The sequence below is a fragment of the Pseudorasbora parva genome, chromosome 9 (assembly GCF_024679245.1).
Source record: "Pseudorasbora parva isolate DD20220531a chromosome 9, ASM2467924v1, whole genome shotgun sequence".
Lineage (NCBI taxonomy): Eukaryota > Metazoa > Chordata > Actinopteri > Cypriniformes > Gobionidae > Pseudorasbora > Pseudorasbora parva.
Genome location: NC_090180.1, coordinates 9,555,756 through 9,576,930, shown reverse-complemented (window position 1 = coordinate 9,576,930; position 21,175 = coordinate 9,555,756). Strand labels below are relative to the sequence as shown.

General features: G+C 37.0%; 1 protein-coding gene across 4 annotated transcripts; it reads right to left on the bottom strand.

Annotated features, from left to right (window-relative positions):
- Positions 1–3,760: 3,760 nt before the first annotated feature.
- crtc1a (CREB regulated transcription coactivator 1a) lies at positions 3,761–21,166 on the bottom strand. Of its 4 annotated transcripts, none has more exons than XM_067453776.1 (14): positions 20,961–21,166; positions 19,790–19,906; positions 18,732–18,869; positions 18,527–18,588; positions 16,462–16,556; positions 16,250–16,332; positions 16,127–16,170; positions 15,662–15,873; positions 14,571–14,638; positions 14,282–14,458; positions 13,108–13,212; positions 9,667–9,753; positions 6,632–6,812; positions 3,761–5,575 (listed from the first exon to the last, which is right to left on the bottom strand). In XM_067453776.1, exons 1-14 carry the CDS (start codon positions 21,084–21,086, stop codon positions 5,424–5,426), a joined length of 1,647 nt encoding a protein of 548 aa, XP_067309877.1. In that variant the 5' UTR covers positions 21,087–21,166; the 3' UTR covers positions 3,761–5,423. The 4 variants fall into 4 exon arrangements, with proteins under 4 accessions (XP_067309877.1, XP_067309875.1, XP_067309876.1 ...); XM_067453774.1 differs by having other exon boundaries at positions 3,762–5,575; positions 14,571–14,707; XM_067453775.1 differs by having other exon boundaries at positions 3,763–5,575; positions 14,571–14,707; positions 16,250–16,308.
- Between the last annotated feature and the right edge of the window lie 9 nt (positions 21,167–21,175).

Below are 21,175 nucleotides of genomic sequence, written 5' to 3'. Positions count from 1 at the left end.
AATGCAAAGGTACAAAGACTTAAGCTTCCACACAGAAAAATACAGTAAGGACAATGGATTTTAAGCTTGATAACATTTTACTTTAAATAAGTAGCACACTTACAAAGCCCACAATGTTTCATATTCATTTTTTATTTTGTCTTCTATATTTCATAGAAAACATGTAGTAATAGGAACATATTTTCCTTTTGTTTTAAAGGGTCAGGTAAACCAAACCACAGAGCTGCAAAGCTATGTTCCTGAAAGCTAGTTTTGCATATTTAGTGAGTATAGTTATGTCTTGTTGCAAAAAAAAAACTGGATTAACGTCTGAACTTTGCAGTCAAATGTATGTAAAACATCTGAATGATCATACATTGAAAAAATAGAAATTAGCTGCCTTTGTATAGATATGAACCACCGAGAGTTCACATTCATTAAATGCACATACTGTAATAGTACTTTTAAAGTTTTGTTGTGTATACGTTTCAGTTCCACTGGGTTGCATTATCACGTTGTCTCTTTGACATTGTTTTTTTGTACATAAAGAAAGAAAGATACAAAACCACTCTGTCAAAAATGATATTTCCAGTTGCAAAAGTTTAGTAATGTACTAGCAAAGAGTTTAGATATACTTAGAGCTTGATAACTGCAAAAAAGCAGGACATCACATTGAGACTTTTAGGTATTTTAATACTCCGTACCATGCAGCAAAAGGTCACCTAATATAAAAGCTAAAGACATAGTCTCATGTAAATGATTGGCCCTGGGAGAGATTACACATCAAGGTAGACATCTGCTTGATTTTCAAATGCGCTTGTCCTAAAGTACCAAAGTAAATTTTTATTGGTCAACAAACAGCCTAGCCAGTATGGCGAACTGACAATTACTCAAAAACATCTTCATACTGAAGACATAACAGTAGCAGACCTTAGCTGAAGCATGACTTTAAATTTAAAAAGGTACAAACAACAAACTTTGGCTTATTTCAATGGATTGTCAATTATAGAAAAAGAATGCAAGTAAAATATACAAGCAAACTTTCTGCACAATTAATTTTTCTGGCCCTATGAACTGGGCATTTTGGCAAATGACTGATATGAAAACAAATTTCCTGGAATTAATAATAATAATAATAAAAAATAGGCCTCAGCTTAAAAATAATAAATGGCAAAACATTTTTGAATACGTTAAAGATGGCTAAAAATCTATTGGCACACTCATAAAAAGCATTTACACAATCAAAAACTACCCTTACCAGACCTGTAATTGTTTGGGACGAAAATAAACTCTATTTTATATGCAAAGTGTATTTACTGGAGCAAACTATGGGAAAATCTTTCCTCAAATTATTACTCAATACTGTAATAGCACATTTCTGCTCATTTCAAGATATGTTAAACAGGATATCTTCAGATTTCATATTGAAATAATTCATTTAGAATTTGTTTGTTTTCTTTACTTTGCTTGAGATATACACGTTAACAAAATGCTGAAAAAATGATCACGGTTACTACGGACATGCGGGGTAAAAACAATGTATATCACGGTCACGAATGAGCAATTCGTTACCACATCAGCACGTTTTACGAATTCATTCCCTCATTTTAAATCCTGAACACAATATAATAATTAGTTCCCTCGTTTTACTAAATCAAGGCCATGTTGTAACAATTTGTTCTCCTGTTTTAGTTAAATCAAACAAATTAGAAAATCATAGCCACAATTTAGTAAAATAAGAGAACGAATGTGTGGCCACAATAGATATATTTTTGTCCGCATGTCATGTGCGGGGCTCCGTAGTATATTTTATTTTCCTGCATAAGGAGGACACTTGTGAAAAATTTTGAATCAAAGAAAACTGGCCTATAAATCAGTCATTTGGAAATCTAGGAACCGAGTGGATAAAGCAACCACTGCAAATAAATCACAGATCTACAACACACTGCAGCAAACAGACCTTGAGCATGTGAAGACAACTTTTACAGTACTTAAACATCAATTTCCAATGCACAAACATACAAAACACAAAATAAAAGAAGATCAGCCAGAAACAAATAGTTCTACTGCAAATACTACAAAACAAAGACATAAGAGAATATTATTTCACAAAGCTTCAACAAGGTTCAGTGTACAGAGGCTGAAAAGCAAAACTGCATGTACATTTGCAGCGGGGATTTTTTTATGATTTGGCTAGAAGTGTGAGCACACTTGACAATGAACACAGACCTGTGTTTTTAAAACATGAGTTCGAGGAAAGTGTGAAACCCCTGAACGGAGGGACAGTATAGCGTCCACTTCAAGCATTTTAAAATGTAAAAACATACAGTTCCATATTGTTCATTTAATTTATATATATATATATATATAATTTTTTTTTTTACATACTCCTGATATTTTACGCTCTACTCTTACATTTTAAAATATAGAAATGTTTAAGTGTAGCATTTATGTACATGAAGGCTGTGCATACATTAGATACTGAATAAGTACAATGATAAAGGACCTTTTTTTCTGCATGCTCTTCCTTTCTAGACCAGAAATGTTCTGGATTGGTTCAATTCCTGGTAATGATCCACAGATGAAGCTTTATAAAAGATAAACTGGTCTACGGTGAATTGACACACAGAAAGGTAACCTGCCTTCATTTCTTAAATATCGGGGAACTTTCATACTTTCCTAACACTACATAAAAAAGTTGTTTTGTTTTTTTTGCGCTGACCAAGTATAAAATCATAAATAGACAACAGATACTTTTATCCTTTTCAAAAATACTTGTCTTAGTGTAGAAGGCAAAATCGGCCAAACATTGGGGGAAATAGACCCAGTGCACTTAACAGTCACTCAGAGGGTAGTGAAAAGAATGGGGGAGAGGGGTGGACTGGGTATCGATTAAAGTGCTAAGTAAATGTAGGAAGTGTTCTCATGTAGTACGTTCACAAATGCAGAACACAGAGAGATGTAAAATAAAACATCAAAGAGATAAAAGTGCACAGCTTATCAATCACCAATACTTGTGATGGTCAGACATGCAAAATCAAAATACAAAACTACAATGCAGCCTCTTGCAAATGAAATGGAGGGGCCACGACAATGCAGAGGGCAACTATTAAACACATGGAAAGGTACACAAACATCACAGTAACAAAAATAATGCTAGTTTCAGTAATATGTTTGGTCCTACATAAAAAGTGTTGAAATACATTCTGGTTTCAGCAATGCTGTTCTTTTTGATGAGGCAGTCAAGTAAAGGAATATAGCAGTAACGGATTACCTGACACATCCTTCCCGTCAATTATTTTACATTTTGAACACATGAACATGATCCTCATGAAAACAGTTGTCAGAGACAAAGCACATGTAGGTCATGCTTTTTATACAGGAAATGTACACGGTGCAATCAGATGCCTTACAAAAGGAATCCCTTACGGAGAATCCAAACGTTTTCCATGCATTAACCGTTTCTCGTTTTTTTCCCTTTTTGCTGACAACAGACAAAACAAATCCATGTAGCAAGTAAAATTCAGCTGCACAGACTCAGAACCCACAGATGCTGTAAAAGCCGTATGTCTGTTTGAGCCTTTTCTTTAGTATTTTTGTGATCTAGTATGTTTGATTATGCTTTGCATAGATATTAATCCAAATCCGATTATCCCCTTGTACGTAGAGAACTTTTACACGGATAACAAAATTTCTTATAATATTATATATATATATATATATATATATATATATATATATATATATATATATATATATATATATATATATATATATATATATATATATATTCAACATTTCAATAATTTAAACATTAAGATGTTTTCAATTTTGTAAACAAAATTCTCACACTTACAAAAGTGGTTAGAGTATAAAAGTCTGAGAAAAATGAGAAAAAGATGAATGTGACAGGATAAATAAAAAAAAAAAAGAAAACAACAGAAAGAGTAGTAAACCTCCCCTTTTGGGCATTTGATATCACGAGGCCACCAGAAGACCAATGAGAACTGTGCGTCAGGACAACCTCATGAGAAACAGCAACTTTTACAGTACCAGAAAACACCTTCAGCTACAGAGAACAAAATGGACAAAAACTGCATCTTCAGTGTAAGGCAGAATCTGGTTATCACAGTGACTAGTTCTGATACATATATGCAAACGATTGCCATGATCACATACTGTCCTAATGCTTCTTTTCGAGTAAACCGAAGGAACTTACAAGTAATGTTAAAGTTTGCAGCATCATTCTGGCTATACCAGTTACCATGGCTGTGCTTATAGGCCATATTGTAAAATTACATATACCGTACATTGAATATATAAGCCTTTTGATTTAAAACACCCCCATTTCACTGGCACAAACAAGTTCTGCATACTAACTGTGCATATACAGCACATTTTAAATGGATAATGGATAGTTCACCTAAAGATAAAAGATCTGTTATCATCTAGTTAACCTCATGTTGTTTAGAACCTGAATGACTTTCTTTTCTTCTTTTTTTTATGAAACAAAATATATATTGAACAAAGTGTCAACGTGTGGCCTTTTTTTCTCTCTCTAGTACCCATACAATCAAAGTTAATGGGGTCCAAATGTTGTTTATATCTTCTGTTTTCCACAGTCAAAGTCATACAGGTTGAGTCAATGATGACAGGATTTTCCTATTTTGGGTGAACTATCCTTTTAAAGTGTATAAAATGCCTCTTTTGATATTAGGATTTCCAGTTCGACACTTTTCAACCAGATCAATTTGAGCCACATTAGCAGTGTGTAGTCTGTACAGCTATCTGAGCACGATGAGACAAAACTAGACATCTATAAAACATTACAATCATATGTTCAGACTGCACTGAAGCACATTAATGTTCATGTGTAAAAGTAAAATTTGTTGAGGATTGCCCTTAATATGGGGAGGATTAACACTCCTTTTTAAACCATTACTGCTCTTACAAGCAAGAAACCTTTGTATAGGAAAATGAATCCGATCATGACAATGCTTTTGGTGGTATATGCATGTATAAAAGTGCATAAATAAATATTTGTATTTAAAGAAAAAAATTAAAGTAACAGGCATGTACAGTGGGCATCAGGAACAGGAGGGGCTTCTACAGAAAATGAAATGGAAGAACACATGATTGAACCACGAGGAATCGTATGTAGTGTCACATTCTCTCATATAGAGCTAAAGGAACCACGATTGCTGAGGTGTGAGTGTATTATCCTAAGAAATGATGGGCTGCTTGCTCAAAAGGTTGATTCATTAGATGAGGCAGCACAGCTTTCCCATTTTTCCCTAGCATGCGGTGGCAACATTCTTAGCAATCTCTTCCCAGAAGATGGGCTTTGAGAAACAGGGTCAAGTGTCCCACAGACATGCTGCTTCTCTCCCTCCTAAATCACACCGATCTCAAAGAAGAACAAATGAACATCATATACCTAAAGATTACAGCCTGTCCATCCGGAAAGCATCTTCTGTTGCAGGGTCGGCCAGAACCATGTCTGGATCATTGAGCATGTGCAGGCCGTCCAGTGTCAGGGGATCGATTTTCAGCTCATCCAGGGGGAACTGGGAATCTGCGTCAAAGCTCATGTCACCTGTTAGGGAGTCGGACAACTCTTTGGATAGGCTTGGAGGACGCTTAATATAATAGGCTAAACTTTAAGAGCAGGGGTCTCCAACATGCTGCCCGTAGCTTGTGGCCTGATTGCAAGTAGCTCGCCAAGACATACTTGAGTGAGCTAATATAGACAAAATCAAGTATTTATTTGCCACGTCAGCTGTGATTTTATTAAAAAATTTGGTTCAACATGCAGACGCATTAACAATATAACTACCGGGACGTCGAACTTTCAGTCAAGCATGTCATCACTCATATGGCTACAATGCAATATTAGCTAGAAAACTTTGTTTGCATCAGGATGAGTAAAGAAATCATTCAAGCAAAGAAAAGTAAAAAAAAAGCATACTATTTTCATAAGGAATGGGACAGTTTTTTTTCTTTTTAAACAAATGTAAGTGCTCAATTTGCAGCACTAGCAACAGTAAAGGCTCGTTATACACTAACTGGAGCCTCTTGGCTTCAAGTTGCTCTGAAATTTTAGTATAATTATTAGTTTCATATTCTAATCATCATTAAAATCGTATTTGATTTTCGAAATCTGAAAAAGTTGCTAGTAAATACTGTCCAGCATTGAGAAAAGTCAGCAACCATTTCACAAACATGGATCGTAGGTTTTGTTTTTTTATATGTGACAGAAGTCCGAGTGCTAAGAGGAATTATATGAAAGAATAATGTTATAATGTCTCTAAGGGGGAACCAACTGTCTTTGCCTTTTACCTTCCTAATAAAATATAATGCCTAATGAAGTATTTTATAAGCGGCAGCCATTTTTGTTCAGAACAAAGTGAAAAATCAGTCCAGTTTGGATTGTTGTTAATTTGAGAGTAATTTAAAATTTAAGTGTTGTATAACATGAGTAACTCTCAGCCACTTTCATTTTTAAAAAGTAGCTAAAAAGTATGTAGTCAAATGACATAAGGTTGGAGACCCCTGTTTCAGAGGAACCTCTTTGATGCTAGACATCGTCAGCACACACACAACCAAGGATCATGCAATATTATGCAATATGTAACTGGGGCAGGTGCAATACCTGTGAGAATGATGTTGGGGATGTTCCCATGGCTGCTGTAACCTAGCTGCTGCGCATCCTGCAGGTTGCCGTGGCTTCCTGTGAGGTTGAGCATTGCAGCTTGAGAGTAGTTTAGAGTGGATCCCTCACTGTACAGACTGTTTGAGCTGATGGAATTCTCAATCATGTTGAACTGTTCCAGCTGAGGAATCAAAACAAATTCAATGACTATACAGTGAAGGTTCAAGGAGACAATCCAAGGAAAGACAAATACAGTTCTTCTGTTAAGATAAAAATAAAATACAGTCATTATCACAGATATGCACAAACCAAAAACAAAGACATTTTGTATATAACAACAATTAAATGCAGTAGCATTTCATTTATTTTAATTTTAATATATATTAAAAGCAGCACAAAACTGATAATAATCAGACATGTTTCTTGAGCAGCTAATCAGGATCAGAATGATTTCTAAAAGATAATGTCACAATGAAAAAAAAAAATAGCTTTGCCATCACAGGAATAAATTATACTTTGACATAAATCACAATAATAGTTAAAGTTATTGAAAATCAACAAAATAATATTATTATTTCACAGATAAATCCTTATGACAGACATTCAAAAACTTTTAGAAAATCTTACTAAAACACAAACTTTTGAACTAAAGTGTTTATTTACAAAGATAAGGAATTACATTATTATAACATTATTATACCGTTTAGTGGATGGGATATATTAGGCAGCAAGTAAACATTCTGTCTTCAAAGTAGAGGTGTTAGAAGCAGAAAAAAATGGGCAAGCAAAAGGATTTGAATTAGTTTTACAAGGGCCAAGTTGTGATTGCTAGACGATTGCAGCTCTTGTGGGGTGTTCCCAGTCTGCAGTGATCAGTATATATTAAAAGTGGTCCAAGGAAGGAACAGTGGTGAACCAACAACAGGGTCAGGGGCAGCCAAGGCTCACTGATGCGCGTGGAGAGCGAAGGCTGGCCCGTGTGCGGTCCGATCAAACAGACAAGCTACTGTAGCTCAAATTGCTCAAGTGGTTAGTATTGGTTCTGATAGAAAGTTTTCAGAATACACAGTGCATAGCAGTTTGTTGAGTATGGGGCTGAAAAAGGGTGCTGCCCCTGTGTAGAGCCGAAAGCGCCAACAGTGGTGCCCACGCTGTGTGAGCATCAGAACTGGACCACGGAGCAATGGAAGAAGGTGGCCTGGTCTAAAGAATCACATTTTCTTTTACATCACGTGGATGTCCGGATGCATGTGCATCTTTTAACTGGGGAACACATGGCACCAGGATGCACTATGGGAAGAAAGAAGAAGCCAGCGGAGGCAGTGTGATGCTTTGGTTCTGCTAAGAAACCTTGGGTCCTGCCATCCATGTGGACGTTACTTTCTCACGTGCCACCTACCTAGGCATTATGGCAGGCCATGTACTCCCTTTCATGGAAACGGTATTCCCTGGTGGCTGTGGCCTCTTTCAGCAAGATAACGCACCCATTCCCCAGATCTCAAGCCAATCGAGCATCCGTGGGATGTGCTGAACAAACAAGTCCGATCCATGGAGGTCTTATCTCGTAATTTACAGACTTAAAATGATCTGCTGCTAACATCTTGGTGCCAGATACCACAACACGCCTTCAGGGGTCTAGTAGAGCCCATGCCTCAATGGGTCAGGCAGCAAAAGGGGGACCAACACAATTTTAGAAAGGTAGAATCGTTGTATATATACTGTATACAGTTCTTAACTTTATCTTGCTCACCAGCCACTGTGGCTAGTGCTTTTCCAGTTGCTAGCCACTCAGCATTTTTACTGGCTACAATTTTGACATCAATACCATGGAGATGAACTGCTGTATATTTTTAATATTGTCTCATAATTTTACAGCAGGTATATTAGGCTGTTGTCACTAACACAACAGACACACAGATCCATTATACCGTTACACATGCAAAATTAAATGAGTGAGTAATGGGAGGCGGGTTTGTGTGTCAACTGGCTGTCAGAGATTTTGAGGGTTTTTATCAATACAAAGTATTGAGCTACTGTCTGAGGAAAGATTGTTTTAGGGGGAGTGAGTGATCATTTCAATAAAATTAAAATTGGTAGGTAAAACACGCCAAATAGGTAGGAGCATGGGGGGGGGGGGGAGAACATGGGATCAAAACATGACGCAGGTCGGTTTCAAATCTATGTCCCAATGCATCTCTTTTGTGTCATAAGCACATGCACTTCTCACTGTGCCACTACTAAATAAAAGCTCACAGGGAACCCTACACTTAAAGCAATCTCAAAGCTTTTAGCTGCCCTCTAGTGGCTTGTACATGTAAAGGGCAAGGAAAGAATTGTTTCTGGACAGACTCATTCTTCTAGCCTGACAAGCCAGACCCACATCAAGATGTTTGGTCTGGAAACTCAACATTGACAGGGCTCAATCCGAGGGGCGGGATAAACGGTTGTCTTTCAAACTCTCTCTGCACGTGATAGGATAGCGCTACAACCAATCAGAGCAACGAAGGTGAAACAGAGCTCGTTGATAGATTAAACATTCACCGTATCCGGTCGGCAAAACTCCGAACACATCTTCCCTTGTTAAGAATGACTTCAGTGCTTTTTTTTTGTTCTTTTCTCAGAGAAAAGCTTAACTTCAAGTCTTCCAGAGTTGCGGTCAAAGCTGATTCAAAAGACCGCCGTTCGCCAGTTTCTGTGTTTACTAGAAGCACGCAAACGCAACTCGGCCGTCGTCATTACGGCCCGCCCACCGACTCTATACACGATGTGATTGGCCCGGCAAGAGTTTGGCGTTTACAGCTCAGAAGGGTATTGAGAGTTCCTAGACGACACTTGCGGGAAGATTAGATTTGCTGCCGCTAGGGTGCGTCTAGATTTCTAGCTATCATTCTTCACATATTTAGATGAATTTAGAACAACATTAAAGCTTTATATGTACGGTGCATGGTTTAAAAAAATAAAAAATAAAAATCACACATGGCCAGGGGCTTCTAAAGTACAATTTAACTTATTTAAACTGGATATAGTGGGCTCACCTGCTGAGACAAAGAGCTGGTCTGCCGAGGAGACAGCTGCTGGTCGTAAAAGGCATCACCAAAGACACTTCCAAGAATGGACGAGTGCTAAAATGAGAACATATTATTATTAAATAACCATCCACGAAAAGGCTAAAGGTAATTACTACATATCACTGACTATCACAATATACTTAGCCCATGAAAGGATCTAAATCCATGAAAAATTCACATTCTGTGTCAATTCATGATGCAAGAAAATGACAACAATCAATTCTGTATCACCATGTTTGACGAAGACATTTTAGCTAATTTCAAACAAACAAAAAAACATATTGCAAGGGTACTATATGGAAATGTAACACCTTGTAAAAGCGACAGATAAGCAAAAAGCTAAACTTAACCCAGTATCTACAACAACAACAAAACAAAACAAAAACACAATGCCATCACTACAGTCACATTCTTTAGCCCAGTCTGTGATTATCATTTTGTAATGGCTTTTAGAGAAAAGGGTGCACACCATTATTTCCGCTCTAAATGTTTGTGTTTTCCATCTGACTTGTGACTGAATACTTACAAAGTAAAAATCTGAATTTTTCGGCTTAAAAAAAAATGCCACACAGACTGTGGAATCCATCGCAGCAGTCAGTGGACTCTGGAGCAGTGTTCACTGCCAAAGGCAAAGTGACTAAAAGACTAATTATGTGTGATATTCAGAACTATCGCAGGATATTTAGCCTATTTCATTCAGCATCATGAGTGGATTAAGACGCTACATATTGTATAAAACTCAATGTTGCACACGTGTAGTACAATGTTTGTACACAATTTGTGATGCTTAGATTGCAGAGCCATTTCAAATTAATCATTATTATTGATTTCTAGAGTCAATTAGTTTTATATTAAATGTTTTATCTTAGAGCTGCTGTAGGCAATTTCAGAGAGGCTTGTAGCAAGCCAGCTTTCCCTATATTTCTAGCTAGATCCCACCCTCTCTTCAGAGCGTCTCCAAAGTCATGCCTCCTTCAAAACACATGAACACACACAGCAGAGATTCTGCAAAGCATCACAAGAGACCGTTAAATAACTTCATGTTTAAAAACACATAACGTTATAATAATAATAAAGTAAACAACTCAGAGCCCTATGTGGAGTGTTTGTTTTTCAGAGTGAGTCCCTCTCCTTATTTTTGACACAGATTTCGGCTGATTGCTAGCAAAGATACAAAAAAAAAGGATATATAATAATGCTTTTCAATATCTAATGGTACTATATACAGGGAGTTAAAGACCCCTGAATTACCAAATAAGATGCAAAGAACTATACAAAACTCGAATTAGGGGCCAAGCATCGAAGGTGTGGAGGTATATTATCATCATTCTTCCTCCATGGGGGTCTATGGTAGCCAAGGCCATAACCATGTCTTGAACATGGGGAGGGATATATCTTTTTTATTTTATTTTTATAAAGCATTAAGAAACAGAACAGTAAATGAAACTCTGGGTCTAATTCTAGTTGGGAAATAATCCTTTTGGGACTATTTGCAAAAAATATTTGCGTCAAATATATTATTAGTCCAGAGATTCTATGCATTAGTGAATAGGTCTGCTGATGACATTCCAATTCCGTAGTTCCTTAGGGCACACAGATAGAGGACAGTCTTAAAGGGTTACTTCAGCGATTAGCATATGGCTTTGTATCAGTATACCCTGGCTTTTGTATACCCTGAAGTATATTCGAATGATTCATCTTCCTAGCGCTGAAGTACCCCTTTAACTGTTACCATAGCAAATTTGGAGTCTCTAATCCCTTTAGTGCCACCAACGGTCCAAAGTTGCACTCACATTTATGCTAATAACTTTAGAACCGCAAGTGTTAGAAACCCAATTTTTTCCTCTGATTCTGGTTGAACTGTTCGATTCGATTGAACCCTATGATACAATTTTCGTTAGTGCCAATTTTCCCACCAAAATAACGACTTTTTCGAACTCTTAGACAGTTTATGCAATTTGCATAAAAATGTAACCAGATTATTCAGACAATGCCAACCAAATGTGATGGAATTCAAGTTGATTCCTCAAACTGTTTTCGACTAACACAAACTAATTTTACATAGCGCTTGTAAAAATAGACATTAGCTGTATCTCCACAATGCATTTTTGTATTCAAACCAAACTTGGTACATGTCATCACAAGCATGACCTGAGGCAACATGCAGTGTCTTGGTTTCTTGGGAGTCATCTCGTTAGACTCCTGAATCCTTGCAGAGTCCAACAATACCAAACATGGGTCATTTTTAAGGATTTCATACATATAAATATAAATGTCTTTAAATCCAAAACTAAATGATACTTTTACCACATTTGACACGCATATGGGCTCACATAAAAAAAATTGGTGGGATTGTGCATCTTGGTTGCGCTATAATTAAACAAAACATGAAATGACCATTTACTACAATACACTATTATGATATAAAATGCTATTTTATGAATGCATTGGTGTTTATTACTATACTTGGTGTGTGCCATTGGCACCATGGCCTGAAGGTACTCTAAAAGGTTCAAGACAGTGCCACCTCGTGGTCAAAAATTGTATTAAAATAATGCTTATAATTAAATTTTTATTTTATAATAAATCTGGCTATAATAGATTCCTTGTGTCAGTTTGAGTACATAGACACCATATTTGCCATATTTGACTGAACTTCCTGTCTGCCATTTAGTTTTTTCATTAGAAACCGTTTTCAAACTCGTCCTAGACCATTGTTCGATTTGCACCAAATTCGAATTGTATCATCTTCAGACTGTGCCAACAAAAAGTTATGGATTTTGTGTCGATAGAAGAAAATTTGAGGCATGATAGCAACATTACTTTTGATGCTGTATCTCTGCAATGCTTTGGCATATTGACACCATACTTTCCATGTGTCATTGTCACCTCATTCTGATAACACTACATCAGTTTGGCCAAAGCACCTTCTACCTATTGGTCGAAAGTGGTAAACCATTAAATCATTATTATTGGCTATTTTTTAATTTTAATTTTGCCTTAAATTGTCTTAAGTCTTGAACAGCTCATTGTCCAAATCTGCAAATCACTAATTCAAAGCATTAACATTTCATTTAAAAAGACATTTTAAAGGAGCTTTTTTGGGTCAAACTGACACAACCATCAATTTTGCTCAAAATGCACAATGATCCGGTGAAAGGATGTGTAACAGCAATGGCACTTTCAATGAGAACAGCATACATTAAAACTGGCCTATATTGCTACTCAGCATGATACACATAACGACTAAGTGGTGCTCAGACACACAGTGAAGCAGCCAGGATCAAAGAGACTGGGAGACACAACTGGACTAGGACAGACAGAGCAGCTTAAAGGGACAGGCTCCAGATCGGCTCCAAACAAAACAAACTACAGGGTGGAAGCAGTGGCTGCTGGGTTCGCCCTTACTTGAGGCGAGCCCCCTGGAGAGAAGCCTTGATTGGAGACCGGAGAGGTCGGAGACTGATTGGCTGAAGAACCCACCCTACAGCGGTACTGCTGGAGGGAAGCAGCCTATATGGGACAACACCAAGTTAGACCAACGGAGCCCCCTGGAGGGGACCTCTGACTCAGGGTATGGCCTGTGGCTCCCAATTTAGTCAAAAATCTATTTACTACAATGTCTCTGATTATTGTCCATTTAAAGTGTTCAGCCAGAATGTTTTTATCAAGACATCAGCTAAAACTTAAAAGAGAAAGAAAGAACACTGCTTGTTGAAATTCATAATTTACACTACCAGTCAAAAGTCTGGACATGTACGATTAGATAAATATACAAGTTTGTCTACATTACTTTTCAGAAGTTTGAGGTAGGAAATGTTTTTGAAATAAAAAGTATCTTTTGCTCAACAAGGCTGGATTTATTTCATAAACAAATGGTAAAGCAGTAATATTGTTAAATATTATTACTGTTATGGCAAAGAATCATTACTCCAGTCTTCAGTGTCACATGATCCTCCAGAAATTAGTATAAATGCTGATTTGCTGCTAGAGAAACATTTCAAAAACAGCAGCTGCTTAATATTTTTTGTTCATTTTTTTATACTACTTTCAGGATTAGTTGAGTGTATAAAAGAAAAGCAATAATTTCAAACAGAAGTATTTGTATAACATTATAAATGTCTATTACTTTTAATCAATTCAATGCATCCTTGCTGAATACATTTCTTTAAAAAAAAAAAATCTAAACTTCTGAATGGAAGGGAAATTTCCTTTTTTTAATGTTATTTTTATTTAAGACTTTTAAATGGATTTTAAATGGACAAGAAAGCGTAAAAGTCACATCTCGCAAGTGAGACAGTTTGACTAATTATTTTAATTAAAATTGTGAGAATGAATAGTGTGCTAGGGAGGGATTTAAAAGAATCTAAAATGTAGGAGAGGTTTTTTTTACTAAGCATTCTCTGTTTTTGCTGTTTTCTACATTTGTGTATAATGGGTAGTTACGCCCAAACATTTGACTTGTACTGTATTTGTTATTATTTTGAATGTCATTTAGTGCCCTGTATGATCTGATTGACAGACTCAATATCTAGAAATCCACTGCAGCTCTAAGGAGGTAAGTGCTGAGGTGTCATCTTACCGTGTTAATATCCATGCTCACAGAGGTTTGCGTCTGGCTTCCTGAGACAGGTGGCATCTGGGTGTTCTGCTGGAGCTGAGGAAGCCCACCCACAGCCTGCGTCTGTATGGATGGCTGACTAAAGAAAGCATACTGAGCCAACTGCTGCTCCAGCGTCATAGCATCAATCGCCACCTCCTATTTACCACAGGGCCAGATTGAGACAGTCTATTAGCGGCTAAGTAAGTAATGTTCCTTCTGTAACACCACCTTAAATCTGTCCTTATCAGCAGCTGATTAGAGCAGTTACCTGTGCTAGAGAGAGCGGAGGAGAGAGTGTGGGCGACAGCTGCTGAAGATTCGGATGCTGCTGGGAGTCTGTGTTAAGGATCAGAGGAACTACATTCTCATGCCGGCGCTGAAAGCTCACTGTCACCGTGGACTGGGCTGATGTCACATGAGAAAACATGCCACACTTCAGATGCTGAATAAATAGTATCTTAATCAGTGAGATATATGGGAGATATATATAATCTATTCATATATGATATCATTAAATTTGAAATAGTAGATGCTTACAGACAGTGTAATTAGATGGTTTACCCAACCTACAAGGCGGGGATCTTCGAATACTGGACAATGGGGAGTCAAAAAGGTTGCAAACTACTGTCCTCATGCATATACTTGTCAGATTTATAGGTTGCACAGACTAGTCTACTTTAATGCTCTGCCGTGAAACTTTAAGCTTGACGTTGACTAGTCACTGATCATGGACAATAGAGGGCATAACAGGATGGGCCAAAAAATGGGCCAAACTACCAGTAACAGTGTGTAAACCTTGTGGCAACTTAAAGAAAATGTTTGACCTCTGTCATTGTTAACAAAGACTATATAACAAAGTATTGAGGTGAACTTTTGTTATTGACCAAATACTTATTTTCCACAATAATTTGCTAATAAAATATTTTTTAAAAAAACAGACAATGTGATATTCTGGATTTTTTTTCTTATTCTGTCTCTCATAGTTGAAGTGTACCTATAATGACAATTACAGGCCTCTCATCTTTTTAAGTGGGACAACCTGCACAAATGGTGGCTGACTAAATACTTTTTGCCCCACTGTATGTTTGATTATACCATCTAGATACTCAAAATTGATCAGGTGAATGTAAGTTTTAAATAGCTTATAGTACAAGTGTTAAATCGCCCTTTTGCGCTGCTGCATTGTAACCCACACACATACAGACAGTAACTTGCACACCACACGCAGATCGCACACACACACACCACTATCAGCAGAATGACAACTGAAACTGAAAAGTTCTTAGTACCTAAAACCCTCATCTTCACTATTTAATAACTTTAAATCACATAAATGTCAACTTAAAAATCAAAAATCACCTTGGTTGGCAGACGTGAGGCCCATGTGAGTGTTGGCCAGGTTGCCAGTGCTGTTGGAGGCACTGAGAGAGGACGAGGAGTCATCAGGGTCCAGAGGTGTGGGGAGAGGAGGGGGAATCTGGATATTGGTCAGGTCTGGCAGAGAGCCGCCTGTGTTGTGTGCCACAGGGATTAGAGATGCAGTCATTTCCTGATCTGGAGATGGAAATATACTGGGGAAAAAATGACACAAGGGACGTTAAAAGGAACCGGGATAAACATATGTCAACAGAACAAGCCCATTGTTCTGATTTTGATATGATAAAACAAGTCTGCTATAAAGGAGTAGGTACATCTAGATGGCTGTTGAGTTGAATAATACATGGTTAATTGTTTGCTCAATTGAACCTTTGACTCTCCAAATTGCATTGTCCTTCTATATTCGACTATCCTTTACACTACCAGCTTCAAAAGAAAAACACTTACTTGATTCCAGGTATTTTGTTTGACTTGTGCCTTGGTGAAGTATTCTATGAGATAAATGACACATAACTTGTTGATAAAAGATCACATGAAAACCATAGTAAAGAAATCTATTTTAAAATGTACCTTTTTGTGATCCCATATCAGCTTTTGACCTTCTTTGTCCATGTCACTTTCAGGTTCCCCTGTTCCAAGCAGAAGAAGAAGAACTAGTACATAGAGAGGGACGAAATCATACACTGAATGAAACAAGTGTGGGGAACATTAGACAGGATATAGTTCACTGCAATTTTTAACCTAGCATTAGATCATTTAATAGATCATAAATAAATAAAAACCTTGTTTTGGCAGCAAATCTTGAGATCCTCCTGCAAATGCATCTTGTGAGTTTGGGTTCAAAGTGCTCTGGTGCAGGGCAGAGTCTGAGTTGGTCCTTCAGAACAAGCACAAAGAAATTAAAAAAAATCAAATGACGTAAAATAATCTCCTCTAACTAATATTACAAATTATATTTTACCAAAACATGCAGATTCAAATGCATAATATAGTGGTAAGAAGGTATATACAAACGTTTGATAATGACTGACATTAAATAAGCCAACTACCTTTTAGTAAAATATCTTAAAAAATGATACCATCATATTTTTAACAAACAAATTCTTAAAAATTAAATAAAATCATACAGAGCATATTGTGGATACTCTCTGCTTTTAGGAGCTATTATGGATGGAATTTTGTATTACAATATTAGTATCAAAGGTAATATTCATGGTAAAAATTAAATCATAAAAAATAACGTAACTTACAATTAAAGGGACTATATGTAAGAGTTTGAAATGCTAATCTTTTTTATCTTTTTTTGTATTGCCAATATATGAACCGCTTGTAATGAAATTTAAAGGGATAGTTCACCCAAAAATGAAAATTAGCCCATGATTTACTCACCCTCAAGTCATCCTAGGTGTATCTAACATTCTTCTTTCAGACAATTACATCCGAGTTATATTATTAAAAAATGTCCTGGCTCTTTCAAGCTTTATAATGGCAGTGAATGGCTGTTTCTGTTTTGAAGTCCATAAAAGTGCATCTATCCATCATAAAAGTGCTCCACATGGCTCCTCTGGGGGTTAATAAAGCCCTTCTGAAGAGAAGCGAAGCATTTGTGCAAGAAAAACTTCCATATTTAAAACTTTACAAACTGTAATCTCTAACTTCCGCTAATTGTCATACGTATGTTCAAGAGAGACTGGCGTTCCACAGCATAGGACGCAGACTTAGCATAGATTCTGGTGACGAACACGGAAGTGCAGAGGATATAGCAAAACAAAACTTGGTTCTCGCGAGAACTAGCATATTCTCACCGAAGCGTCCTATGTCATTTGTATTGTATGATGTTTTTATTAAGATGGATAGATGCACTTTGATGGACTTTAAAACAGAAACAGCCGTTATAAAATTTGGAAAAGCCAGAACATTTTTTTAACGTAACTCTGATTGTATTCGTCTGAAAGATGAAGGTCATATACACCTAGGATGATTTAAGGTTGACTAAAGCATGGGCTAATTTTAATTTTTGGGTGAACTATCCCTTTTTAAAAAACCTTCCCCTGACTTCCTATGTTGTTTTGAGAGAGCCTCTCATCCATTCTATGACGCATGAAATTAATGCTTACACAATGTTCAGGATAATGCTTGAGCTTAGAACTTTTCTGTCATGTGTAATGCAAATAAAAGGGATTCACTGAAACTGTAGTCTCAAATAGCCAGATCTATATAGTCTCAAACATGCTTTACATTCAAACTATCATTACAGTGCAATTTCAATAACATCATCTGTCGCTATGTTCAGATGCTTTATTAAAACCTTTATTCCTCACCACTGTCATATTTTGTTGTATTTATTCTGTTATTGAGAGGAAAGTGCACAGCATATTCATCGAAAAGTAATTCTCAGCAGCCTGGACAGCATCTAAATACCAGATAACAGTATATAGATGCAAAGGTATTTCTGCATTTAACTTTTTACTTCCAAGCGAAGAACGAAAAAGAATTTAGCTGTGAGTATATAGAGGCCTTGAATCACGTTCAGTCTCTCTTGTATGTTAAATGAGCACGAGTGCGAGCACGAGCAATAATTGTATGACTGCAGTTCACTTAACGGCCACGGTGTCACTAAAAACAAGGGTTTCTGAAATCTACATATAGCCCCATTGAACAACTTAAAAGTTACAATATTAAATAACAACTATATACGATCTGAGTTTATTATTTGAGATATCACAGAGCTATGAAGAAGAATTGTTGACATGCAATTTTAACAGCTATCTGACTTGTTAGTCTTGTACATACAATATGTACAATCTTAAGCACATGCAAACAGACTGTGTGAGTATAAACTCTCACCTCCTCCAGCTGGTATCAGGTGGGGGTGACAGATACACAGAGGCATATGGACAGCTATCAATGTGAGATTCAGCATTAAGGACTTCATAATGTCAGTATAAGTAAATCACAGAAATTAAGCAAATATGTTTTGTATGCCATGCAGAGCAAAGCACTGCAGTGCAATAATTCTGTCTGCATTCATGACTAGACTCATCAAGGATATTTGACGTCCATGTTTGTCCACAGAGAGGGGTCTGCGGTGTGGCGACGTGATGCGATTCCTGTCCCGATAGACCCTGTCCACCAATCCATGGTGGCGAGTCGTTCTATTTGTGTCCAATACTGAATTCTGAAAAGGAGTCTGAAAAAAACAACAAACATGAATAGAGCTGGACGATTAATCGTTAATTACGATCTTCAAACACCCATGCAACATTTTGTCATTTATTCCTAAATGACAACGATTCAGCTGTCTATTGAACCTTTTATAAGTACGATCACAGCGAACATTCAAATATGCGTTGGTGCTGTCGCTGAGGCAGACAGAATGGTTGTCATGTATATGCAAGGTCTAAAACTAACTTGTGAAATGAACGGAGTCGTGTCTTCTTAAACTTGCCTAGAATATTTAAATTTGAATGGCTTAAACGTGTGTGATGGTGTAGCACTGCCCTGTCAACTGTCCCAAGCATTGTTCACGTTCTCACAATTTTGCATCGTTAGAATTCATAAAAATGTCACCAGCCAACTGGCGATTGACACCATTTCACATACTTGCCTACACCGATTTTTACTCGCATTTGGAGTGTTAATTTTAGGTCCTGTGTATAGGTATGATGAAACAGCTTCACAAACAGGCTTTTTAACTACTATTTCTGAGTTAGAAATATTCAAATTAAACCACAGAAATGGGATAAAAGTTTATATTGGATATAAACACTGACATCTACAGTAGCAATCAAAATTTTGTAAATCCCCTTTTGAAAGTAACTTTGTTGCTTCAACTAAAGATTGTATCAATTACATTGGTACACTAGTTGGTGGTGACAAGAGCCTGTGAAAAATGTTTTTGTCATGTCCCTGAAATTTTTTTTAAAGCATTATTTTTTTAAATAGACTGCATCAATTAACATTTTGTCAGGACCTCTAGAAAATGACATGTTGTTTAGCTTAGTTGACTATTTAGAATTGTGGGAGAATTGTGAAATCTATTTTAAACAAACATTTCCATACACAACTCGCATTCCACAGATACTCAATACCACATGCTCCTGACCTTACCTGAAAGGGAAGGTCCATGGTGGTGTTTCCAATTTGATTGACATTTGGCAAAGAGCCGCCATAGTACTGTCCTCGGTTCTGACCGAGCTGTAAATACTGGGTCTTCTGTAACTGTAACTGCAAGAAAGAAAACAACCAACCAATAAAACTGTGAGATGCTGATTAAAGTAAAACAGCTCTGCTGTAAAACATCTAGGAGTTTCTTATTTGAAAAATGTCCTAATTGAAAAAGAGGCTACTTTCAATTATAAGAAAGAAAATCGTGTAACAATAACCATAACTATGTCCACAACACCAACATACATTTATTAATGTTCGGATTATAAGCACTTTCTGAAGTTGTGTTGCCTTCCACTTTAAATGCTTGAGCCAAACGAGCAGTTCTGATTGGCTGTCAAAGTTTATATTGTTTATCAGCAATAAAAAGGCACAATTAATACATAGCACTGCACATGTAAATGTTATCATGCATAATATACTGCAGATTTTATATATTTTTGGAAACACCTACAATTAAACGGCAACAAGAAAAACAAACAACAAAACCAAAACAAAACAGTTGTGAGCATCACTTTGAAATAATTTGTATTTAGTCTAAATCTTGGATAGTATGTTAGTAAAGCAGTGCCGGCATTGTCTGTATAATCATAAAAATAAGGAGTCCTTATTTTTGGCACAGTGCAATAATGCTGAACTGAGCAGATACACTGTTGTTTATTGCTACATTATTCATTGAGAGCATGTAAAAACATATACAAACATTAAAGTTTAGCCCTTTAGAAAGGAATTACACCTGAAATTAAATGCTGAAATGCATCAAGCACTGGATATGGCCTTGATTACAGTCCAGCTATAATTGCGAGGGACCGTAATTTGGCTGTCAAAACACACACATGCTCAATCCATTCACACTCATACACTGCAGATGTGAGCATGGCAACTTTTATAAGGCCTCGTCGTGACCGTCTGTTATTATCAAATATCGCAACAGCGTCCATTGGAAGGCAATCTAATTATTAAAGCTAGAGATAACCGAGCACCGGAGAGGGGCGTTTGTTATTGTTTACGTCCAGACAGGCGAGTTCCGTGCGTGTCGTATCAACATAAATTCTGCCCAGCAGCTCGAGCTGCTAATGAATGCTGTCATAAGAGAGAAAACAGACACACTTACACGGGCCGCCCGAGTAATACTCAGGTCTTTCATCACCTCCTCGAACGCAGCTGTCTCTTCCGCTTGCTTCTGGTTGTGTAACGCGATCTTCTCGCTGAATTTTCGCGGATTATTCGAGGTCGCCATGTTTCTCTCCTCCTGAGCTCCGCTCTGGTTCAATGAGACGCTGCTGCGTGCGCGCGTCCGGGCGCGTGGGCGTAGTGAACACGCACATC